Source organism: Cherax quadricarinatus, chromosome 53, assembly GCF_038502225.1.
Source record: "Cherax quadricarinatus isolate ZL_2023a chromosome 53, ASM3850222v1, whole genome shotgun sequence".
Lineage (NCBI taxonomy): Eukaryota > Metazoa > Arthropoda > Malacostraca > Decapoda > Parastacidae > Cherax > Cherax quadricarinatus.
Genome location: NC_091344.1, coordinates 27,219,744 through 27,246,668, shown reverse-complemented (window position 1 = coordinate 27,246,668; position 26,925 = coordinate 27,219,744). Strand labels below are relative to the sequence as shown.

Genomic DNA, 26,925 nt, shown 5'->3' with positions numbered 1-26,925 from the left:
AAATTCTACTGTGGATAATAAAAAGAGTGTACCTACTCCCACTAAATCACAGAATGGGAAATCCCATGTAGGTACTCATCAAGTTGTGAATACAACAGAAAGTAAACAAACTGTCACATATAAACATATTCCAAAATGTGCACTTTGTGATTAATCACATAGGGCACAGTATTGTAGTCATTACACAACAAAGGAGACACGAAAACAATGTGCTCATCAGCTGAGAAGGTGCACCAAGCGTTTAGGTGAACACAAGGTTGGTAAATGCTGACTGAAGAAGTTTTTTAAATGCAAGGGTATGCACCATACAGCATTATGCCCAAACACTTATCTGAAAAGCAGACGTCTTCCACAGAACCAGGAAGATAAGTTTACAGCAACTGCTCTCCCAATAGCTCGAGCTGAGTTATCTAATAAATTACACAAAACCAATGTGCTAACACTATTTGATCAAAGCTCACAAAGGCCTTTCATAAGAAGAACAGAGTTGCAGAAACAGAATAAACAGCCCTATGCCAAAGTACAGTTAGATATAGCTGGCTTTTTTTCCAAAGTTCTGGTAAAAAGACACATGACTTAGCCAGATTCATTGTTGTTCTAGGAAACAGGAAAAATACAGTTAAAGCTGTGGTAGTAGATGATTTGCCTAAGTCTGTGCAGGTCCAGGGATTATAAGAAACAGTTGCAGCACTGAAAGCAGCCAAGGTCAAGTTAGCCTGTCCTGACATACAGACGGACACAATTAGTTCAATTGATTTAATCATTGGAAGTAATTATTATCACTGTTTTGTGCAAAATATAGTAAGTAAACATAATGCTCACCTGCTGAAAACAGCAGGAGGCCACATGATATGTGGTCCAATTCCCTTTTAAAAGTGGGTCAGAAGTTGATATTGATTCAGTGGAAAATGTACTAGTTACAAGAATAACCGCTGATCATGTACCACAGCAAAAATTATCATTACTGGAAGAAATGAATGAACCAGTTGATAAGTTGTGGGATTTAGATGCGATAGGTATTGATGTAAATAAACGAAGCCCACAAGAGTCTCAGACCTAAAACCAATATTTCGACACTGTCAGATATGAAGATGGACAGTATTAGGTTAAGTTACCATGAAAATTAAATCCACCACATCTGCCTAGCAATTATTGCATGGCTTTCGGACAAATGAGAGCAAAAATACATGAGCTTAGGATGAATCCAGAGCTGACTATGATAATATCATGCAAGAACAGTTGGACAATAAATTCATTGAGGAAGTAGTTGAAGACAGAAGTTCATTATCTCCCGCACCACGGAGTCAGAAAAGATTCTGAAACTAATCCACTACGTGTTGCATGCATTAGCAGCGCACGTGCAAATAAATTTAGCATAAATCCCTGTGCCTACACGGCTGATATTTCCAAAACTTTCTTAAGAGTAGGACTACAAGAAATAGATGGAGTTATACTCGATTCTTGTGGGCTGAAAATCCACATGATCCTCAAAGTCCTGTGAAAACATATCGTATTATGTCAGTATTATTTGGTGCAACATCCTCTCCATTCTTGCTAGAAGCTACTCTCAATACACATTTGAAGAATTCTGAAAATCCCGTCAAAGAAATCTTAAAGAAAAGTTTCTATGTGGACAATCTTCAAGGTACTGTGAATAAAGAGGAGGATTTGAAATCCTTATACAGAGAAGCTAACAAGAAAATGAAAGAAGCAAATATGCCTCAGAGGATCTGAAATACTAATTCAAGTCAATTAAGGGAATTTAACAAAGATTTCCCTGAAGCTGAAATTCCTGATTGCAACAATATGCTTCGACTAAATTGGAACACACAGGAAGACACTGAGTCTCAAAAGGATAAACAACAAATAATATAGTACACTCGTCCCTCCAATTACCATAAAACGTAAAATGCTTGTGCAAGATGCATGGAAGCTCAAAATCGGTTGAGATGAGAACTTGCCTCTAGAAATGAGTCAAGCATGGGATGAAATGTCCAGGGAGTTTAAACAACTTCATCAAATTAATTTTCCAAGACAAATAGGTCAAGAGGGGAACAAGTACACATTACATGTGTTCTGTGGTGCGTCAACCAGAGGTTATGGCACTGTAGCTCACATGAGCAATGCTGAAGGAAGTACACTAATTACTTTAAAGGCCAGGGTAGCACCCTTGAAGGCAAGAACAGTACCACAATTGGAACTGACAGCACTATATGTAGGTACAAAATTAGCTGTCTATCTCAACAAAGTACTTGATCATCTCACTATTGAAAAAACCGTGATCTGGAGCTATAATGAAGCAGTTCTCTAGTGGTATGATAATGCAACGAACTTTGTTGCTGTTGTTTCTTATAAAAACAAGATCTTTGATCAACCAGAGGTACAACAGATGCTGATTATTATTATTATTATTATAATCAAAAAGAAGCGCTAAGCCACAAGGGCTATACAGCACTGCAGGTTAGGGAAGGAAGCGAGGGTATTGTAGTGCGGGGGTAGAGAGTAGCAAGAGATGGAGGTAGAAAGGGCTGAAGGTATCAGAGTTTGTGAAGTCAGTTGTCAAAAAGTCAATGAGAGAGTCCGGATGAAAGGTGGGTCCATCAGCGAGAAGGGAAGGTAAAGAGAGAGCAGTGGAGCGAAGACGACGACGGAGGTAAATTCTGCGTGCTCGTTGATAAAGTGGGCAGTCTAACAGAATGTGGCTGACTGATAATGGAACCTGACAATTCTCACAGAGAGGAGCAGGGCGCCTCTCCATGAGATATCCATGAGTAAGACGAGTATGGCCAATGCGAAGATGGGAGAGAGTAGTCTCCCAACCTCGACACTGGTGATAAGAAGACGGCCAGTAACCTATAGATTGAAGTTTGTTACCGAGCATAGTAGACCAACGTTGTTGCCAATGGGTGTGAAGGTGCGTAGCTTTTGCAGCAAAATAGTCCGTAAATGGAATACCTCTATATGAAACTGGTAGGTCATGTACTGGTGACTGCGCAGCAGTGTCTGCCTGTTCATTGCTCTGTACGTCAACATGACCAGGGACCCAACAATAAACAATATCTTTATGCTTGGTAAAGATGCGGTGTAGCCAAAGTTGGATACGGAGGACTAAGGGGTGGGGTGTATCAAATTTCTGTATAGCCTGTAAAGCACTAAGGGAGTCTGAGACAACCACAAATGATGACACAGGCATAGATGCAATATGGATAAGATCTGCTAGAATGGCATACAATTCAGCTGTAAAAATACTAGCCGAAGATAGTAAATGCCCTCGTACGATGCTGTCCGGAAGCACTGCTGCGAATCCTACGCCATCAGAAGACTTAAAGCCATCTGTATACACTGCAATGGCATGAGAATGAGAGTGGAAGTGGTCAAGAAAAGGAGAGCGGGAAGCGACCGTAGACAATTGCGCTTTCGAGCAAGGGAGAGAGAAAGAACAGACTTGAACAGCTGGAACTTCCCAGGGGGGTAGGGAAAAGTGAGATGCTACATGAACATAGAAAGGTGGTGGTAATTGAAGAGAAGACAAGAGCGAATGTAGGCGAAGAGAGAAGGGATGGAGTAAACAGGGGCGGCGAACAAATAAAGAATGTCTACTAATATCAGTGACCATTCTATAAATGGAAGGATTGCAGAGATCATGAGAGCGTACATAGTAGCAAAGGCAATGGGCATCACGGCGATCGGATAAGGATGGAACGTTCACTTCTGCTTAGAGGCTCTCAACAGGGAAAGAGCGAAAAGCACCAAGGCATAAACGTAATCCTTGGTGATGAATGGGGTTAAGGCTAGAGAGAGTAGCAGGAGAGGCCGCTGAATAGATCTGGCCACCATAATCAAGTTTCGATAAAATGAGGGTGGAATGTAGGTGAAGGAGAGTTTGACGATCAGCTCCCCATGAAAGATGAGCAAGGGTTTTAAGAAGGTTCAGCCGGCTGTGACAAGTTGACTTCAGAGAGGTAATGTGAGGTTTCCAGGATAACCTACAGTCAAAGAGGAGGCCCAGAAACCTGACTGTATCACGTTCAGGGATATGGGAGCCATTGAGGTACAAAGGATGATCAGAGATGACAGAGCGTCTAGTGAAAGTAATTTGGTGAGTTTTGGTACTGGAAAATTTAAACCCATGTGTGGTGGCCCAATTGGAAACACGGTCGACCGCATGCTGGAGAGAAACTGCAATGAGGTGACAGTCAGCGCCTGCACAGGCAATAGCGAAATCATAAACACAGAGTGATGACCAAATATTTGATGGAAGACTAGAGGCCAAATCATTTATAGCAAGGAGAAAAAGTGTTGTGCTCAGAACACATCCATGGGGGACACCTCCAGCTTGGATAAAGTCCGGGGAGAGCACATTATTAACCCAAACATGGAAATGTCTGTCAGTTAAAAAGTTCTTAAGGAAGGATGGTAGATTGCCTCGGAGGCCTAAAGAGTGGGCTTGGGCCAAAATATTATACCTCCAAGTTGTGTCATATGCCTTCTAAAGGTCAAAAAATATGGCAATAACTGAGTGGTTATTCGCAAAGGCATTACAAACATACGTATCCAAGTGTAGTAAGGGGTCTATGGTAGAACGTCTCTTACGAAAGCCATATTGACGAGTGGAGCGACTGTTGTGTGTTTCTAAATACCACACTAAACGTCTATTTACCAGGCATTCCATCACTTTGCAAACTGCACTGGTAAGAGCAATGGGACGATAGTGGGTCCCGTAGTGCCCGGTTTGCGGAAAGGGAGATCAATGGCAGATTTCAACGGCTGTGGAAGAACTTGTGACCAAATAATATTGAAAAGGCGTAATAGGACTGCAAGGGCTGACTGATGTAAATGTTGTAGCATACGAATATGAATGTCGTCAGGCCCAGCTGCCGATGATCGGCAAGCTCAGAGTGTTGCCTCCAGTTCTTGAAGTGTAAAAGGCACATTATACTGTTCTTCTCTGAGAGAAAAGTCCAAGGGTGCTAACTCTCTGGCAGACTTTTGAGGAAAGAAATAAGGGGCATAGATGGAGCTCCTGAAAAATATGGACCAGATGATTGCCAATTTCATTGGCAGCATCTAGTGGGTTTGCTATATCAACATCGGCAACCCGCAGAACAGGAGCCGGGTCAGGAGAATATTTACCACTCAGTTTTTGTACTTTTTCCAGACTGCACTCATAGAGGAAGCAGAGGTGATGGTGGAGACATAATCTCGCCAGCAAGTGCGTTTAGCGTCACGGATGACACGGCGAGCGATTGCACGCTTCTGCTTAAAATCAAGAAGTCTCTCCATGGTTCTATTGTACCGGTACCTGCCTCATGCAGCACGTTTCAAACGTACTGCACGAGCACAAGCAGGAGACCACCAAGGCACGCATTTCTGAGAATGCCTGCCCGATGTTTGGGGTATAGAATGAGAAGCTGCGGTTAAAACGGAGGACGAGAAGAGGTGTAAAAGCTCATCAATGGAGGACGAAGAAGGAACCTCACTAAAGACAGTTAGTTGTGAGTAAAGGTTCCAATTTGCCTGATCAAATTGCCAGCGTGGGATACGAAGAGGTGGTGAATATGAAGTGGAAGTAAGAATGATTGGGAAATGGTTGCTGTCATGTAAGTCCGGGAGAACAGACCAAGTGAAGTCTAATACGGCGGAGGAAGAGCAGACTGAGAGATCGATGCAAGAGAGAGTGTGAGTCCGAGGATCAAAATGGGTGTGAGTACCTGTATTTAAAACATGCAGGGGGTGGGTAGCAAGAAAACCCTCTAACTGAATGCCACAGGAATCACAGTGAGACCCCCCCCACAGAGGAAATGATGGGCATTAAAATCGCCAAGTAACAGAAGTGGTGGCGGTAATGACAAAACAAGAAGGCAATATCCGGAATAGATAATGCCCGAGAAGGAGAGAGATATAAAGAACAGAGCATATACCACTTATGCAAGTGGATACGGGCTGCAGTTTAATGCAGCAAAGCACGAACAAATAGCTGATGGTACAGAATATCAGTGCATAGAAGAAGAGCACTTTCATTAAAGGTCCCATCAGGAAAAGGATCTGAAGAATACAATAAATTTAGCCTGAGATGGGATAGATAACAGCAGAGTGCAATTTTGGTTCCTGTAAGCAAACACCAACAGGCAAAAACTGGGAGAGTAACATCTGAAGCTCACCCTGATTACCCCTGAGGCTGCATATATTTACTGTAAATAGACCATGATTGGCAACGACAAAGATACCTGAAATCTGCAGGTAAGGGTTCCTATGGACCAGAGGGGTTAGAAAAGTCCACATGCGGAGGCAGCGTAAAGCGTTCAAGCAGTGAAGGAATGGTGCACTGTGAAGAAAGGAGTTGCGCAGATGGAGGAGAGGAGAGAGAAGGAACAGAGGGTGGATCAGTGTCCATTGATGGTTTGGTCTCTGCTATATATTAAAAGATTGCTTCAAGTGTTTTGGAATTCAGAGACGTTGTATGGGAGACAATACTGGAGATGGTAGGGGGAGGATGAGTAAAGATTGGAACTGTAATGGGGGGGGGGGCGAAAGGGTGGAGGGAACTGGAGAAGAAGCGTGGAAGGTGACAGAAGAGGCAGAAACCTGGGAGGTGGCAGAAGAGGATGAAACTTGGGAGGGAACAAGGGATGAAGGTACAGTAATAGGACGAGGGTGAACCTCTAGACTTGTAACAGAGCCAGTGAGAGGGGAAGAACCAGGTACAGAGACAGGGAAGGTAAAATGAGGAGGTGGAAGAAGGGAAGGAGGGGTTAAAGGACCTTTCTTTGACTTCTGAGAAGCAGAGGGACGATTGGGAGGTGTCGTACAAGATCTCGTCGATACAGAGGCTTGCGAGGGAGAACACGAAGAAGCGAGAACAGACTGAGGTGTTGAAGTAGGGACGTCTGAGCCCAGGACAGCAAAAGAATTAGATACAGGAGTTGACTATGGGAGAGGTAACCACAGAGGAGGCTGCAGAAGATGCGACCCAAGAAGTGGGGGGACATTTTGAAACATGGGAATAAGAAACACGAGGTAGTCTCCCTTGGAGGTGGAGATGAGAAACTGCCATGGCATAAGGGAGACCTTCTGCCTCTTTGAGGTAATGGATTTCCCGCTCATTTAAGTAGACTTCACAACGGCGAGAGAATGAAGGGTGAGCCTCATGACAATTAAGGCAAGAGGGAGGTCGATTGCAAGACGTATTAGACTGGTCATCGGCACCACAGACATTCTGCTTTAGATCTGCAATATTTCGCTGGATGGCCAAATCGCCAGCAATTTCTACACTGTTGAGGTGTAGGGATCACCTTTTGAACTTGTAACCGATGTCCTGCTACATAAACTGAGGATGGGAGTTCACGGCTGTCAAAAGTTAAATGAGCCACATTGCTAGGGTATCATCTCCGCCCACGGGCAGGAAGAACATAAGTGTCTACCTCGAGGATTGCGAGATCTTGGAGTTCCAGCTGTTCAAGAATGTCATTGCCACATGTCTGGAAATTTTGTTGAACTATGGTATGGGGCAGAATGACGGTACCACTACAAGAAATGAAGGAATGATGTTTTTCAATAGTGGCAGGAACAGTATCGATATGGGAAAGAAGAGAAAGATCATGAGCTTGGGTAGCATTCTGTACAGTGATGATGCGTGTACTGTTCTTAAGAACATGAAAGGAAATATCTTTACCAACATGGTGTAGGAGTGCCTTGCCAATACCATGGTCAGAAAGATAGGCAATAGAGGAAGTCGGTCATAAAGTGAAGAATTTAGTCCATTGTGCATTCTGAAACTCAGCGTGGAAAGGGAGTGCAGGACATGTCGATCTTTTCTGAGAAGAACGAGAAGGTGGAGAAGTATCATCAGCAGGTAACTGTTGTTGGCATTTAGGAGTAGGACCAGAGTTGGTCCGACGTGGAACGGGCCGGTGATTCGAAAATTGCTGCACCAGAGGGAGAGACTGGAAGCATAGTCAAAGGAGAGCGGAGGTCAGATAAATCAAAGGAGTCAGACGAGACCTCAGTACCTGAAGTGGGTGAGGAAACAGCACCGGCAAGAGGTACAGAGGCATTAGGAGTGTCCGAAGAGTGGTCCAAAGATAAGGCGGGGTCAGAACGGGGTGCGGTATCAAGAAGGTGCCCGGGGGTAGCAGGTTCATGGACTAGGGCTTCTATGGTTAGGTACTTTCTTTTTGTTTTTAAGAAAAAAAAAAGAAAGGAAAGAAAATAAAAATAAAAAAAAGGATAAAAAAAGGGGGGACTGGGGAGGGATAGTTCCTGGGAGGAATGAGAGGGCCAGAAATCTCCCTCCGTGCCCAAGAGGACCTCAGCACCGCAAGTAGTGCAGATGCAGCATGGACCCCGTGCCATACCCTACCCATCATGCCAATAAACCAGCAATCCGGGATAGCAACCTCACATCTGCCGAGCTACCTCGGTGGACAAAAGAGAGGGCGACCGGATATCCACCACCCCCGGAATCTGAAAGGCAGCTTCCAGAGATACACCCGTCGCCCGAAAGATACCCAAAGCCACTCCCCAGGAGACCAGAGAGGGATTGGGACATCCCCAGGCGATGCAGATTCCATGGCAAACTACACCACCACCAAGAACCTCAACAGAATGGGATGGACCCCAGTATCCTTTCCCCTACCCAGGAACTAGTGTGCCTGTGGGGAAAAAAAAAGGATAAAAAGAGGAAGGGTAATAGGGAGGGGTGGGGAGGAGGAGGAGGAAAAGGAACAAGGAGGATGGGATAAGGGAGGGGGGGATTGGGGGGTAATTAGGTTCGGTCTGAGGAAGGAGACCAACAGGTCTAATCCTCAGACCAAGAGCCTGTTCACCACGCCAAGAAGCCCCCCTTGAAGAGGAACAGATGCTGAATCAATGCAGTTGTCGTTGGAGATACATTCCTACTAAATTTCCATGGCACGGCGGATTTTATGAAAGAATGATCAGCATCGTAAAATGTTGTTTAAGGAAGACTCTTCATCGTCAGCGAATCGACTTAGAAGAATTTCGCACAGTTGTGATTGAAATAGAAAACAGAGCAAACAACAGACCTCTAACTTATATTACCGATGATCTGGACAATTTAAAAGTGTTAGGTCCATCTCATTTGCTCCATGGCAGAAGGCTCGAGCCTGTTCCTCCCATGAATGATAAAGAAATCATAGAGGATTCTATTTATTTCGAACCTGAGCAACTCAGACATAAATTCAAACACCTTAATAAAGTGACTGAAAGTTGGGAGAAAATTTGGTGAGAAGACTATTACTTCATTGAGAGAACACTTCTATGGAGGTGGTGTTCCTGAAAAATTATATGTCCTTAAGACCTGATGACATAGTGATTATTGACAATGATGGTCCGAGGTTCCAAAGGTCTCTTGGAAAAGTTGTGACCAAATATCCTGATGCAAATGGAATCATCAGGACAGTTGATGTTTTGTACAAAGATGTAGTGAATAAGCAGACAATAAACTAGTGCCGTTAAAATTACAGTGTTGAAAATAAAATTAGTTTTTCTCCAGAAACCCCACAGACTAAAGCTCTTCAGAAAAGACAAGCAGCAGTGGTAACGAGTGAGAAAATCAAATTAATGTTAAGTGATGAGCAGTTCACCTGCAGTGAACCTCCGCCACCCCCCAGTGTGGAGAACATTTTCTCCAGGAGGGGAGTATTAGCCCCTTTCAGCCCTTTTCAGCCCTGAGAGGCCCAACCCTCTCAGAAATTGCAATGATATCTTGCTTGCATCAACACTTTAATTGATTCCAGATGCAGTACCAGCGTATGCCAGTAAGTCACGTCATGGCTGACCAGTGTTGCAACCATTGTGTGGGTTAATGAGAGAAAATTATTCTCTTACAAATAGCAGGAAAAATATGTGCAAAGAGGATAGCATTCAATGATGTCTATGCCCAGATGGCAAGAATCAAGCATTCTGCATTGCTTCAAGGAAGGGAAATTTGCTGAGATCAGCTTTTCCTTTGTGGCTAGGGGCAGCGAGGTGGAGGGCACCGTGGCATGATCAGATTGCTTTAAAACCTGTCAGGGAAAACAGGATAATAAACAAAGAACACTGATCAGTGCAGTTTTGTGCTTAAAGACAATCAATCTCCATTATAGCAATAAATCTATTACCAAGAAGTGCTCAGCTTCTTTAGTGACTTCACTGTGAACAAATCTTGATGAACAATATAACGAGCTAGTGTTGCGAATTTCCAGTCTAAGTGGAAAACCTGGACATTCTCAAAGACACTATTCTTCTATCAAGACACCGATATCCGGGTGTAAGGGTCCGATAAACAAACCCACGTAAGTCTGTTTTGACGTATGGTAGTTCAATTGACTGTGCAGTTGAGAACTCATGTATGATCTAGGCAAATTACCATAAACCCCTGTGGGCTTTTTAGCTAATCACAAATGTGAATAAAATCACAGTGTTTGTGTATATTTCGCATGTTCTTGCGAATTCCTTGCATTGTTAAAATCTCTAGCAAGGCTGATGCATGCAGGGGATGGGATGAAAAGCTGTAAGCCTTCTCCCTGAAAGCTGGCTGCCTTGGATCAACGTCTAGTGCGAGCTGGGCGGCAAGATATTGGTCCAGTGTGGTGAGAAGGGTAAAGCACTGTGTACCTTGTTCCAAAGTTCGTAGGTTCGGGTCTCCTTCGGCCAAAGATCATTGTTTATATATATATATATATATATATATATATATATATATATATATATATATATATATATATATATATATATATATATTTTATATATATATGCAAAACAACCACTCTGAAAGAATAGAAAAAAAACCAAGCGCTTTCGTGACTACTCACATTATCAAGGAACTATGAAAGTAAAGCATCCAAGGAAGCTATATAAGGGGTCTGGCCAGCACCTCACTATCAGATTCCACAACGGTTAAACACCTGACGCGCGCCGACCCAATTTGGATAGGTCCTTTGCACAACTCACCCACAAACTATTCTACTCAAGAAAATTTAAAAATTATTTGTCCAGTGTATTATTAAATTCTTCCCAAATTCTATTAATTATAAATGGATCTAATTTATATAAACTAAAGGAAATATTCATATTATTGTCAAAACTGCTTTTTATGAAACAAGATTCAATTATATTCCTGTCGACCATGGACTTGCTTGATACTACTTTCTCAACTTTTTGAAAATCAATTGGATGGTTAAAATCTCTTACATGAATAAATAGAGCATTGGAATCTTGTCCAGTTCTAATGCTATATTTATGTTGTTTTAATCTTAGTTCGAGATTTTTACCAGTTTGACCGTAATAAACTTTATCGCAAATTTTACAAGGAATCTTATAGACACATCCATCAGCATTTTGGGGGGAATTCTTTATCAAAAGTTTTTTTACTGTATCAAGATTTTTGAATACAACTTTAATATTAAAAGTCTTAAGAAGAGAAGGCATATCAACCAAGTTTTCATGGTAAGGGAGAACCAACATATTTTTAGTTGAATAAGGCTGGTTGTCCCTTTTTGGATTGTAAAAAGTATTTCTAGCAACTTTAAAAGATTTATCAATTACATTTCTTGGGTATTTTAAATCATTACCTATTTCATAAATTTTGGATATTTCCTCATCTATGAACTCAGGACTACAATTTTTAAATTTTTAAATTTTTAAATTTTCTTGGGTAGAATAGTTTGTGGGCGAGTTGTGCAAAGGACCTATCCAAATTGGGTCGGCGCGCGTCAGGTGTTTAACCGTTGTGGAATCTGATAGTGAGGTGCTGGCCAGACCCCTTGGATGCTTTACTTTCATAGTTCCTTGATAATGTGAGCAGTCACGAAAGCGGGAATTTCTCTATTCTTTCAGAGTGGTTGTTTTGCATATTCTGAAATCACCTGTTTAGTGTGATGTTATTGCATATATATATATATATATATATATATATATATATATATATATATATATATATATATATATATATATATATATATATATATATATATATGTCGTGCCGAATAGGCAGAACTTGCGATCTTGGCTTAAATAGCAACGTTCATCTTGCCATATAGGACAAGTGAAAATTTGTGTACACAATAATTTCGCCAAAATCATTCTGAACCTAACGAAAAAAATATATTTCACTGCGTTTATTTAGTATTAAATTACTGCAAACAAATCTAAAATATATTTAGTTGCGTTAGGCTAAAATAAATTGTTCTTGTTATAATAAGGTTAGGTAAGTTTTCTAAGATGCTTTTGATGAAAAATTAAAAATTTTTACATTAACATTAATGAAAAAAATATATCTTTAAACATAAGAGAAAATTTTTAGAAAGGACTTAATTTTAAATGAGTTCTTGCTAATTGACCAGTTTTACATATTCGGCACGATATATATATATATATATATATATATATATATATATATATATATATATATATATATATATATATATATATATATATATATATATATGTTTCTTGGTTAATAACAAAATTAACTAAAAGCAAAGAGGACAGAACTGCAACTAATGTTGCATTAATTGAGCTTGTGTTGTTCTACCTAACATATTGTCGGTAATTCTACCACGTTAATACATAATTAAAAAGCAGAATACTAGTAATACTGATCTATAGACAGTTGAGTTTGGAGTGCACTATGCAACGTTAAATTACCAACCCCCAGCATGTGACTGACAACCTTGAACTTAATTAGTTTAATGTTAAGAGGTGAATCAACTGAAAGTAGATTAGCCCATATGCCTCGGTCTACCTTGAGTTCGAACTCATGGCCCTTTGGTTTGGAAAATAAGTTCAACGCTTTGAGCCATAGACCTTACCAATGCAGTTCCTGGGTCCAGCGCTGAAAGGGATGTAGGCGTAGGGATGACGCTTGTTGATGTTCTCAGGCAGGAAGCGGTCAGGGTCAAACACCTCTGGATCAGGAAACTGTGCTGGGTCACGATGAATTTTGTATATGACCAGTTCTACTGTTGTGCCGGAAGGAACACGATAGTTTTCTGCAGGAATAATAATAATAATAATAATAACATTTCTGCTTATCCCAATGGGGAAGTGGAGCAGAGTTCTTCCACCGTGAGCTATGCATGTCGTAGGAGATGACCAGGTGTCTGGAACAATGGGCTAGTGACCCATTCTCCTGAATAAACTGCTAAAAACAAGGAAAACAAGATCTTCATAAAACTGGGATGTATGAATGTGAGTGGATGAAGTGCAGATGATATGAATGAAATGATTGCTAATCTTATGAATCAAAAAAAGTTGGATGTCCTAGCACTAAGCAAAACAAAGCTGAAAGGGGTAGGGGAGTTTTAGTGGGGAGAAATAAATGGGATTATGTCAGGAGTATCTGAGAGTTAGAGCTAAGGAAGGGGTTGCAATAATGTAGAAGAATCAGTTGTGGAGAGAGAAGAGGGGATATATGTTGAATAAATTCAAGGATTATGTGGATAAAAATAAGGGTCGGATATAAAAAGTGGGTCATAATAAGTGTGCATGCACCTGGAGAAGAGAGAAGTGTAGAGATGTTCTTGCCAAACATCTTTCCTGCCATTTAGGGACCATCAATCCCGCTCTTTTTAAGTATTCAGGAGACCTACTCAACTGTATCAGAAACCTCTCCATCCGTAACAAGAACCTAAGTAGTTTGGACGTGACTTCTCTCTTCACTAAAGTACCTACGACGTAAAGTCAATCAGGACCATAATCTTCCTCTACCTTCCAAAGATTTTGACTTGATTGAATTCCGAGTTAATTTCAATTGGTTTTCTTTCAATAACAGGCTCCAAAAACAATCCAATGGTATGGGAATGGGGTCCCTTATCAGCGCCCTCTTAGCCGACTTGTATATGGAGCACCTGGAAGCTGAACACTTCAACATCATCCCCACCAGCATCACTTGGTTACGTTACGTGGACGATGTCCTCGTAATAACTCCCAAACGTTTTGATGTACGGAATCTTCATGCAAGGCTCTACGCAGTTGAACCGGCGATCCAGTTTGCTCTAGAAGAGTCCAATGACAAGCTACCTTTTCTAGACGTCCTCATTCACAAAGTTGATAATCTAAGATTTGAAGTTTGCCGTAAACCTACCAACAAAATTGATCTCACCAACTTCTATTCCAGTCAAGATACTAGGACCAAAAAGGCATCATCATCGGAGTTTTCCTAAGAGCATACCGAATTTGTAGTCCTGAGTTTCTTGACTAGGAATGTACATGCATTCACCAAACCTTCAAAGATTTACATTTTCCTTCCTTTTTCATCAAGTGTCACAAGTGCTATCACCAATCATTGCAACACTCTTTAACAAATCCATTGAATCCTCCACCTTCCCTACAGTACTCAAAATAGCAAGGGTCACCCCGATCCACAAAGGAGGAGACCAAACAGAGTTGAATAACTATAGGCCAATATCCAACTTACACCCTCTCTCAAAAATCTTCGAAAAATTAATTCATAAACGAATCTACTCCTACCTTATCTCCCAAAACATACTCAACCCCTGCCAATTTGGATTCAGGCCTAATAAAAATACTAATGATGCTATTATACACATGCTAGAACATATATACACTGCAATAGAGAAAAAAGAAGTCCCACTGGGGATCTTCATTGACTTACGTAAAGCTTTTGATACAGTTGACCATGACTTGCTCCACGTAAAATTGTCACACTATGGTATAAGAGGGCACTCCCTCAACTACCTCAAGTCTTACCTCAGCAACAGAAGCCAATATGTGTACGCAAATGGGGCAAACTCTTCTGCACAACCAATTACAGTTGGTGTCCCACAGGGAAGTGTCCTTGGCCCTCTTCTCTTTCTCCTATACATAAATGACCTTCCAAATGCTTCGCAATTACTCAAACCCACACTATTTGCAGATGACACTACATACGTCTTCTCTCACCCGAGCCCAGTCACGCTAGCCAATACTGTAAATACCGAATTACAGAAAATATCTACCTGGATGAGGACTAACAAACTTACACTAAACATTGACAAAACCTACTTCATTCAGTTTGGTAACAGAGCTACAGATGTCCCTCTTAACATAATGATAAATGGATCACCTATCACAAAACTAACAGAGGGAAAATTCTTAGGAATCCACCTTGATAATAGACTCAAATTTCATACACATATACATCAAATTTCTAAGAAAATTTCCAAGACTGTAGGCATACTATCGAAGATACGGTACTATGTTCCACAGTCAGCCCTCCTGGCCCTATATCACTCTCTTATTTACCCCTATCTCACCTATGGAATTTGTGCATGGGGCTCAACAACAATTAACCATCTCAGACCACTAATTACCCAACAAAAGGCTGCAGTTAGAATGATAACAAATTCTCACTACAGGCAGCACACTCCACCAATATTCAATACACTAAACCTACTCACCATACAAAACATCCATACTTATTACTGCACCTATTACATACATAGAACACTTAACTCTGATATTAACCCTCCCCTCAAACATCTCCTTGCCAACCTCAACAGAACACATGACCATAACACAAGGCACAGATCACTCTTTGATGTTCCTCGTGTCCATCTCACACTATGCAAAAACTCAATGCACATAAAAGGCCCTAAAATCTGGAATTCATTACCTGTAAATATAAAAGAAACACAACCTGTTTATAAATTCAAGTCTCTTCTCAAAGATTACTTACTCACCCAAAACCAAATAAATACTGAATAACTGAACATTATAAATTGTATATCTTAAATGTTTCTCACAATTATATCACATAAATGTTAAACCTAAAACCCAATCTAACTTTATTATTTTTTAAATACACTACCAAACAGAATCACTACCTAACTGAATGCAACCATATGACCTGTCTTTGTAATACTCACTTGTGCTTTATAGTTATCTGTTTACATTAATGTTTTATCACTGATTTCATCATTGCTTAGTAGCAGAGCTGTATAGTCCTTGTGGCTTAGCGCTTCTTTTTGATTATAATAATAATAATAATCATTGCTTAGTTAATCTTAAGTTAATTTTAAGCCAGCCCGTAATGCTATGCATAGTATAAGTGGCTTTGGCATACTGCTCTTATCTGTATTTTTTTGTACCTCTGTATGTGTGCACAAATTGGAAATAAATAAAAAAAAAAAAAAAAAAGACTGCAAGAAAAGAGCTCTTCAGATCATTAATTCTCCACGCACCAACATCACTCCTAACAAAGATATAATTCTTCCCAACAGCCAGGTTGCACTGAACATTTCTAATGTACTAGCACAAGCAAACACTAGGGTCACCATCGCATCCAGCACTTCAATAAGGGGTCTAACCAGTACAAAATGGAAACACTTAACCAATCAATGCAGGAATTTGCACTATACCTTGTTGAGGCTGTGACAGGATATATGTATTTATTCAAATTCAAAGTTTATTCTCTATAAGGATTACAATGCTGAGTTTACAGAAATTTGGTTATTGTTTGGTTTAACATGTAGTAAAATTGAGATTACAGAGTGTACCACTAGAACGCTTAGCATGGCTAGGCATTTCGGGCATACTTAGTTTTATTCTTAAATGTAAAATATTACAAATTATGAGGTAAGTTGGTATTATGGCTAAGTGACTAAATACTATTTTGTGAGTTTAGCAGTGTGAATGCTTTTGTTTTGGCACAGTATATAGTTTCAGTATTGGAGTATCACAGGATTCATTATATTAAGACTGAGATTAATATTTCTGTTTATGGTCAAATGAGTGTGCGAGTGTAAGTGTGAACCACCAGGTGGTATTCGTGAAGTTAGTTGACGGGGTGTATCAGGGAGATAAGATGTTTTCTAATGGTAGTTTTGAAGGTGATGAATGTGTCTGCAGTTCTAGAGTTCTCAGGTAGGGTATTCCAGATTTTAGGGCCTTTGACATACATTGAATTTTTGTAAAGGTTTAGTCGGACACGGGGAATGTCGTAGAGATGTTTGTTTCTGGTGTTATGCCTGTGGGTTCTGTCACAACTATCAAGAAAGCGTTTAAGGTCAAGGTTGATATTAGAGTTTAAGGCCCTGTAGATATAGACTGCACAGTACTAAGTGTGGATGTACTGAACTGGGAGTAAGTTTAGATCTTTGAAGAGTGGGGGGGGTGTGCTGCCAGGGATGGGATTTAGTGATTATTCTTACTGCAGCTTTTTGTTGGGTTATTATTGGCTTTAGGTGTGTTGCTGCAGTTGATCCCCAAGGACAAATAGCATAGGTGCGAAGCTAAGAAAAGAGACGGAGTCTTTAATGGTCCAGAAATTGGAGAGCCTTATAAAAATGGTTACTTTGAATCAGACTTTCGTGGGAAGAAGAAAGCTGCTTGGGAAACAGAAGGGAAGGCAACTATGAAGAATTGGTGGAAAACCTCATCTAGGCTTACAAGAACATGGGATGTAACATGTTACTTAAAAACCACTTTTTGGACTCATACTTACTTTTTTCCAGCGAACTGTGAGGCAGTTAGTAACGAACATAGTGAAAGATTTCACCAAGAAATTTCAACCATGGAAAAATGGTACCAGGGTAAATGGGGCACAAGAATGCTTGGCAAGAGATGATTCTTAAGCGTCAAGAAAAAAAGGCAGAGAGTAGGTACGGATTAAAGTTTAAAACATACTGACACATTGTACTTTATAATAAAATAATCAAATATTACATTGTCTTTTATCTTTAAAGTTATAGCCAATATTTCGATTCAGGGCATGAAAATACATAAGAATTAACTAATCTCATTTAAGATGCATGAAACTTTTCAAAAACTGTTGACCAGCGAATTATCCATCTATAATTTTTTTAACAGAAAAAGTAGATACATTGTTATGGTCTTTGATGGTGAGAACCTCTGACATTATCACTGCCAGCTCCTTCACATTAGTTTTTCGCTCTATTGTGTTAGAATTTGTTGTATACTCGATACAGTCTTAATTTCCTCAAGATTTCCATATCTGAGTAGTTGAAATTTCTCTTCATTGAACTTCATATTGTTGTTAGCAGTCCATTTAAAGATTTGGTTGATGTCCGCTTGGAGTCTTGCGGTGTCTTCGATGGAGGACACTGCCATGGCAATTTGGGCATCATCCACAAAGGAAGATACAGCTTACATCTCTGTCTGTCAGATATGAAGATGAGGAATAGGATGGGAGCGAGTACTGTGCCTTTTGGAACAGAGCTTTTCACCGTAGATGCCTCAGCCTTTACTCTGTTTACTATGACTCTGTGTTCCATTTGTTAGGAAGTTTAAGATCCATCTACCAACTTTTCCTGTTATTCCTATATCACGCATTTTGTGCACTATTACACAGTGGTTGCACTTGTCCAAGGCTTTTACAAAGTCTGTGTGTACTATATCTGCAATTTGTTTATCCTCTATAGCATCCAGGACCTTATAAGGCAGGAATGACCTGCTCTAAACCCTTGATGCGATGGGTTGTGTAGATGGGTATCTAGGTGGTTGGCTATCTTGCTTCTTAGAACCCTCTGAAAGATTATGATATGGGATGTTAGTGCTATCGGTCTGTAGTTCTTTGCAATTTCTTTACAGAGATGTGATAAATATAATGCTTAGAAGGACAGAGAACTACAGAAGAACAATGGATGTATGGGGTGTATGGATCAAGTGTAAATACTGAATCACATGACTGAACAATCCTCTATCCTGTTCTTTCCCAACCCTTTCCCTCCTTTCCTGCTTTTGGCTTTTAGGGGTCTTCCACTCTGAAACAGTAGCTCAAAGGTTGGGGAAAGGGTCCTTGGCTGTGGTTTTGTTTGCCATAGAGTCTGAATCATCTGCGGATGCTCTGTTCCCGCTCTGAAGTTCTGGGGTGCCTCAGGGTGTCCTGTGGGTGATGGGTGTATCTCTCGAGGCTGCCTGTCGATTCTGAGAGGTGGTGGCCGAGAGTGGTATACCTTGTGGCAGATTTCCGACCACCCTCTCATATGTGTGCTGAGGTGCCTCGGCCGATGTGAGGTTACTATGGACCCTCTTAGGCAAGGAGGAGGGGATATACAATCCCTTTCATTCCTCTTGGGAGCTATCCCTCCATATTCGCTCCCCTACTATTACAAAAACACCAAATGGTTTTTTACATTAGGTGTTAGTAATATAAAAGTTCGGGATACAAAAATAAAGCATTAAAATAAATTAATCTTTAATATAATATAAAAATCTTTGGTCTAGAGGTATTCAAAATATACATACATGTTACAATAAATTATTAGCATTTGTAAAATAATAAATAATGATTTGTAACCCTACACAGGGTACCACTTTTCAGACACTACTGTGTCACTATATATATATATATATATATATATATATATATATATATATATATATATATATATATATGCTAAAATAGTAAATTATAAATAACAATTGTACAATAATAAATTACAGTCAACTCCGTCTCACGACACCATAATGACGCTCCGTGTCTCACACGACACTTATCCGTGTAATGACGCTCCATCTCTACCGTGTCCCTTGACACCCTTTTCTCTGCATCACATGACACTCCAGCTCTCCATGTCACACGACACCCTTTTCTGTGCGTCATACACTTTCTCAACTGTGTCACCCTTGACACCCTGCGACACTCACAGCGTCTTTCTCGAGGCCAGTCACATGACACTATTCAATGTACACTACGACCATACCTTCTTTAGTGTCACACGACACCCTTTTCTTCTCAGTGTTCCACTACGGTCCTATGGCATATCTCAGTGTTACACTCCATTACACTTCCTTAAGTGTCACACTACGGTCCTAGCCCAGTTCAGTGTCACACTCCAACCTTTTCTTCACGTAATGTCCCACTGAAACAGCATCAGATGACTCCGGCCCACAGTTGACCAGCGTAGGCGGTGAGTCCGCAGACATCACCGGTAATCCTATAAATACTCTAAGGCCGGCAGAAGCACACCGTAAGATGGTCTGGCGAGTACTATCTACCGCCTTCAAGACCAGTTGACACACTACTTGCAGAACACCATGCTGCGAGCTGCTACGAGCTCACTGAGTGCGGCCGTCAATTAACCGAGGCCAACAGACTCAGTAAGCTGCGGTGAGCGCTTCCTCTAACGCCAGTAGAAGCCAGTAGATATACCACAAGATGGGCAGGAGAATACTCTCTACTGCCAGTAGATCTATACTGTAAGGTGTTCTGGTAATTACTGCTTAGATGCGTACCGTGAGGTGTTCAGGTACTTACTGCTTAGATGCTTACCGTGAGGTGTTCAGGTACTTACTGCTTCTAAAGCCAGTAGATGTGTACCGTGAGGTATTCAGGTACCTACTGCTTAGATGCGTACCGTGAGGTGTTCAGGTACTTACTGCTCTAAGGCCGGCTCAGCAGTCCCCACAATGGGTTTGATGACGTACCCAGTGGTACTGCCGGCCGGCAGGTTAACTATTTAACTGCTAGTTTGGCAGGGGGCCGTAACACCCACTCTTTTTTTTTTTTTTTTTAAATAAATTACAAAGGGGAAACTTATCATGGAGATCCATAACCATGCCTTACCTCCTCCACGGCTCTTTCGTTCAGCACCCCCAACATAACCTGACACTCCTTCGGACCATTCTGCGAATGTGTCCTTTCCAAACCTAGTATCTCCTCATTGTCTGCATTGCTATTGGGCCGTGCGGACAGGCTGCGCAGTAGCTACTGATTCAACTGATCTCTGCGCAGTTTTCACAGACCACTACAAGTCACAAGATGGCGGACCGACAAGGCAGGAGAGTTAACACAGTGTGTTGCATTCACACAAGGCTCCCTCAGTGTTTCTACAATGCACACATTAATGCCAAGCATTATACGAGACGTCTACGGCATTCCCAATGAAGAATTATATGGCGTAGCCATATAATTCGTGAATGTCGGTTTCTACAACAAGATTGTGGAAACTTTCCAAGAAAGGAGAATGGTAGTTAACTCGGCTGTGGAAGTGTGTCTACATGACGTGTCGACGTATGTCACCTGGGTCAAGGTGAGAAATGTGCCTTTCGAGACGGAGGAGTACGATCTGCGGAATGTTTTTGGCAGATACGGAACGGTGCATGCAGCTACCAAGGGAGTGCGGAGAGAGAGCCCACACGAGGGGTTCCCGGAGGGCTCCAAGATGACTCTCCGCCAGTCGATTCCCTCTTACATACGTCTGGAGAAATATAGGACCCAGGCGTTTGTTCATTACGTGGGCCAAAGGAAGACTTGCAGACTATGCAACTCTGAGCATATGGCTGCCCAGTGCCCCCGTCGACTGGTTCTCCACTCACGGGACCATTCACCTGTGGGCCTACGGGCTGAGGCTTTCGTGACAGCCTGGTACCTCAGCTGGGCAAGTTCCCAAGCTTTGGAGTGACAAGATGCAACAGGCGGACACACAGTCTACGATGTGTGCCACCCTGTCTGTGGATTCATCGACCGTGCCCATGCTTACAGTGGATCCTGTGGGGCCTGAGGTTTTGCCACAGGATAAGTTGCTGGAAGACGTGTTGCAGGACCTTCTAGATGGAACAGAACATGGTTTGGTTGTTTAGACGGCGTGTCGTGAGTTAGCGACTGCGGAATCCTCTAACATGGAAATGCAGGATAAAACCACGTTCGTACAGACGCATGAGGTGGTGGTGGAGGTTCACCAGGAGGCTTCGTCTAGCGAGGAGATGCATGTGGATGGCAGCTCCCGCAAACGTTCGGTGGGAGCGACGGATATGGACGACGTCTTGACACCAGGACAGCGCCCGGGGAGGAAATCGTGGGTGAAAGTGGCTGAGCCGCCTGTCACAGAAGGGACAGTTTCAAGGTCCCAGCATAAGGGTAGAGTACGGGGGGAGGGGGGTCTCGAGAAGCCGAATGACAAAGACGGGCAGTCTAATGTGCGAGTGGGAACAGGAAAGACCCAAAAACAGAGGTAAACCACCTTTTTTGTAAATTCAAGTGTGTTACTATCAATGTCAATGGCTTAAGGACTGAAGTTAAAAAAGTGTGGATGGAGTGGTTTTTGCGTCGTTACGATGTGGATGTATGTTTTATGCAAGAACATAATTATAAATTTGGTAGAGAGTTACGGTTGAAAGGCTACCGAATGTATGTGAGTAATTCTTTAAAATTAAAGGGTGGGGTGGCTATAGCGGTGAAGGAGTCCAGCCCTTGGAGTGTCTTGGGATGGGAGGAGGGGGGAGCTGGAAGGGTGGTAAGGGTGGATGGGTATTGGGGTGGGGTTAGAGTTTGTTTTATCGGAGTTTATATGCCAGCGGACAGTAACTCTAAAGTTAAAATAGACTTTGTGAGGGAGGCTTTAACGTTTCACATCTGGGGTTTACCTTTAATTTCGGTCTTAGGTGGGGATTGGAAATGTATTATCTGCCATGGGGATGTTGAGCCAAGGGGGGCGTGGTGCATTCTACCTGTCCTAAGAAATATGCTGGGGGATGTAGAGGTTTATGATGTAGTGGGGAGAGGTAGGTGGGGAGTGGTACATACGTTTGTGTGCAGAGGTTACTCGGCCTGACTGGATAGGATTTATGCAACACGAGGAATTCGAGTTGGGCGCATGCAGATCCTTGATCTGGGGTTTTCCGATCACCGTGCAGTGCTAGCGGACTTGGATTGGGATGGAATGATCAGGGTTTATTCAGGGTATTGGGAACTGAATGGGCGGCTCTTGGAGGGGGAAGGGGATGGGTCCGCTTTTCAGGATTGGTGGAAAAACATCTGGGAAATGCGGAGGGCAGATGAATGTTTGTTGGAATGGTGGGAAACATGTGCCAAACCCGGAATAGCGTGTTATTATAAGAAGCGGGGAAAGGAGGAAGCAAGGTGGAGGTTTGGGCTACAAAACTATTTGGAGGGGCAGCTTAATGATTACTATGTGGAGGGTGGTAGTAGCAGCTATGACGACATTGAACATCTTCGTAGTCGACTTGCAGAAATCCACAATGAACGTTTTAATGTGGTTCGAGTCAGAGCAGGTATGGAAGAAGTGCTCTGGGGTGACAAACCTTCCGGTTGTGTCTTGCGCAAGTTCAGGGTCAGACAACAGGCGACGTCCCTCTTGCAATTGGAAGTATGCACGGGTTTGGGTGGTTACCTGCCGGGTCAAGTACTCCTCACCACGGGGAGCATGAGTTTTTATACTGATCTATGGTTTGGGGAAAAGCTACGGCGGGGAGTAGGGGGAGTCCATGAAGGTGGCCTGGTGGGGAGGGATTTCAGAAAAGTTATAAGTAGAAGGTAGAATTCGAGTGGAGGAGGTAGAGGAGGCGATTTTTAGTATGAGTAAAGGAAAGGCACCAGGTATAGATGGAATCTCGAATGATTTTGATAGGGCACATTGGGGAAGTATAAAGCATTGTTTGGTTGATGTATTGAATTGCATGCTCATGGAGGGGAGGTTAGGTATGTCGCAAAGTACGGGGGTAGTTGTGTTGGTGCCCAAAAAGGGAGGAGGGAGGGGTCTGAGTGCATATAGAGCTATATCTCTTATGTGCTTGGACTATAAAATCTTTGCAAAAGTTTTAGGAAACAGAATGAGGAAGGTTATGGGGTCGGTTATTCACGAGGGACAGCTAGGCATACCAGGTAGGAGCATGAGGGACGGGCATGTACGTATTAGGGAATTTTTGGAGGAATGTCAAGGGGGGGGGTGTCCTCGGGCTTGACTGGCAAAATGCTTACAACTGTGTTGATAGAGATTTATTGAGGCTTATTTTATTGAAGCAGGGTTTTGGAGAGGAGATTGTAAGATGGGTTGATACCTTGTATGACTCGGCTATGATACTTGTACAGGTAAATGGTAAATTGGGGCAGCCGGTCCATATGGAACGAGGTTTGAGGCAAGGGTGCCCCATCTCCCAGCTGCTTTTTGCTTGTATGCAAAACCCCTTTTATGAGCTGGTGGATGGTGGTTTGAGACGTGGGACTAGGAGCAGTGACCATGCAGAGCGTGTGGTCGGGTACGTAGATGATACCATGATTTTGTTAAAAGGGGAGGAGGATTTGCAGATCGTGGGATGGATTGTTGAGTTTTTTGGGACAGAGTCTGGCATGTGCATCAATAAAGCAAAATCGAAATTATTGGAGGTGGGTACATGGGTGGGGGGGGGAGGTTGGGCGAAAAGTATGGGTGGTCAGTCATGGTGCAACTTAGAATATGTGGTATCGTGTACATGGCAGATGAGAGGGAGGACCGGAGGGTGAACTCAGAATTGGTGATTAATAAGGCTTTAGATCGACTTCGGGGGCTAAGAGCTGGGGATGTATCTTTGCAGCAGAGGACAGTAGTGGTTAATACACATGTTTATAGTAAAGTATGGGGTGTGGCTGAGGTGCACCCTTTGTGGATATTCAGGAACTGCAGAGAAGGGTCTTACGTTATGTTTGGGGTTTCAGGAGGGCTTGGTTAAGCCGGGAGGTTGTCATGACCCATGTTCGCCGTGGGGGTTTAGGTCTCCTGGCTTTGGGGCCACGGGTGAAGGCCCTCTATGTTAAGCAACGGTTCCTCAGGGCGGGCAGTGAGAAGGGCATCCGGGTGGGTTGGGTAATGATCGACATGCGTAAATGGTGGAGCGGCAGGGGATTAATCGAGTGTGAGGACATGCTATATTTGTTATTAAAGTTGAGAAATGCACAAGGGATTCGGGTGGGGCAAATGGTCAGCATATGTTGTCGTAGGGAAATTGTACAGGGATTGTCTGTTTTTCCGCTGTATAACTGGGGGGAAATATTGGACGGATTTTGTAAACTTTAGTATGCACCAAGGGTTCGTGAATTGGTGTACAGATTTGTCATGGGGATTTTAGCATCAAAATCGGTCTTAAATAGGATGGGTTTGGTAAGGGAGGCGGATTGCTTACGTTGCGGTCTCGAAGAAACAGCTTTTCATGCTGTCTACTTTTGTGATACCTTGGACAAAGTTCGTTCGTGGTTGGGGCGGGTTTTCGATTTTCTTAGTGGGGGAACTATCTCAACCTTACGAGCCTTAACATTAGACGTCAGCGGAGTATCAAGTGAGGTACGAAGAGCAATAATGTACATGGTGGCTGATTTTCTTTATATATCGTGGGGTATGTGGGAAACCGGGGGAACAGTTAGGATCAGGGCAATTGCGGCAGGTATCTACAGAACGTATTGCAGAAATAAACTCATATATGGTAGAAGTTGGGATAATAGTTTCCCTGCAAACTATCGAAGTCTTACTGTTCAAAGGTTGCTGCAACTGGGGGTGGGGTAAGGCAACGGGGGGCTGGACTCCCCCCGTGGTAGCGCCAAACGGTGGGTTCGGGACTTCAGGGTAGAGGGCGGGTTTTGGGGAGGGACGTGTATGTATTATAAATGGTTCCGTTCGTCTGTGTGTGTATGGTTGTGGCGTTGTGTGGAACTGAGATCTTGGATTAATCTTAATATGGTCATGCATCTTGATAATACAGATAAAAAGCAATATTTCAGTATGTTCCTGCCTCTGCAAGGCTGAACCGGTTCCCGACTATGGCCGGGGCTTGGTGAAGTATGCTGGGTCTTTCCTGGGATTCCCGTTAGGTTTTGTTTAGTCATTTGTAAGCGGATGCCACGCTGATATCACCGCTAAAAGTACACGTTATACTGCCCTTTAAGGGGAATGTTCATAAGCAGACCTTTGGTGATGGTTTTAAACTTTTGATGAAGGGCAAAAAGTTTCATTGGCCTAAGATTGTTTGAATATGTAGTAGAGGTCACCTATGAGAGAGAGGGGGGGGGGTTGAGATGTATAATGTCCTATATTGTAATCTTTGGGCATTTAAGTTCCTTGGGCAGCAGCTTTTGTGGAATATATTGTTCTGACACCCAGTGATATCACATGTATTTTTTGTTTTATCATTTATGGTGCATATAGTCAGCTGATGTTCAATTAAGCACCTTTACTAATATCACTGTATACAAGGGGGTTGGTCGGGGTATTAGGTGTCTTAGTGTTTTCTCATATATAATCATATATGCTAGATCTGTAAAAGTCTTATGTTGATTATTAAAGGCTTTTTGCATATTTTGATTCCTTTTTCAATACATGCAAAACCAAAAATAAAGAACACCATGTTTCAAGTTCAAGTCTCATGTAGGTTTCTGATAGTTATTTTATATAACCATAGTACTAGTGAGTGTGTAATGTATTAGTTTATATGATATTGTTTTTGTATATAAAATTTTTATATATACATAGTACCATTGAATGCGCAATGCATTAGTTTATATGACATTCTTTTGTATATAAAATTTCATACACAATATGAATAAGACTGTCAGGTTTGGTTATATATTTATTTTGTGTTTAAGGTATGTTCCGGTAGTTCTCTGTTAGTTATATATATTGTTGTTGTCTTACATAAAGTTTTTGCGGTTCTTGTTTTAAATTAATTTTGTATACCACACATGTATACTGTGTTTTAAGTCAATTATGTATAACATACATGTATACTGTGTTTTTTAAATAAAAATATAAAAAAAAAGTATCTTCTCTGGTAATGATCCATTACCCTGTAGATTACCCTTATGATCCAGACCCTTTAGACACTTCTGACCTCCTTGCAGCTTTGAATGTTATACCGACTTCTCCACATCAATTTTCGGATCGTACACACAACTCAGGACAGCCCACCTCTATGTAACCTTCCGTCCAAACGACCTCGACCTGTTACTTATGACCCTACCTTAGATTCCTCTCATGCTTCTAAGAAATGTCCAACTACTCAATTCCTTCCCTTATACTCCACGTTTCAAAGTCCTTCTTGGGCAAAATTCTTTACACTTCAACCAACTTTCCCTAATAACTATATGACCACAGCATCAGCATGGCACTCCTTCGCCATGTTGGGCAGAACATCTCTTTCCACGTTCTTAAGAGTGGCACAAACATTGTCACAGTTCAAAATGCAGAATAGACA

The 26,925-nt window shown here is 42.0% G+C and overlaps 1 protein-coding gene across 1 annotated transcript in view; it reads right to left on the bottom strand.

Moving 5' to 3' along the window:
• Positions 1–26,925, bottom strand: part of LOC128692431 (cytochrome P450 4C1) — a 71,477-nt gene that overhangs the window by 28,035 nt on the left and 16,517 nt on the right. The window contains exon 2 of the mRNA XM_070096502.1: positions 12,816–12,995. Coding sequence (XP_069952603.1) covers positions 12,816–12,995 — 180 coding nt within the window. The remainder of the gene's footprint in view (positions 1–12,815; positions 12,996–26,925) is intronic.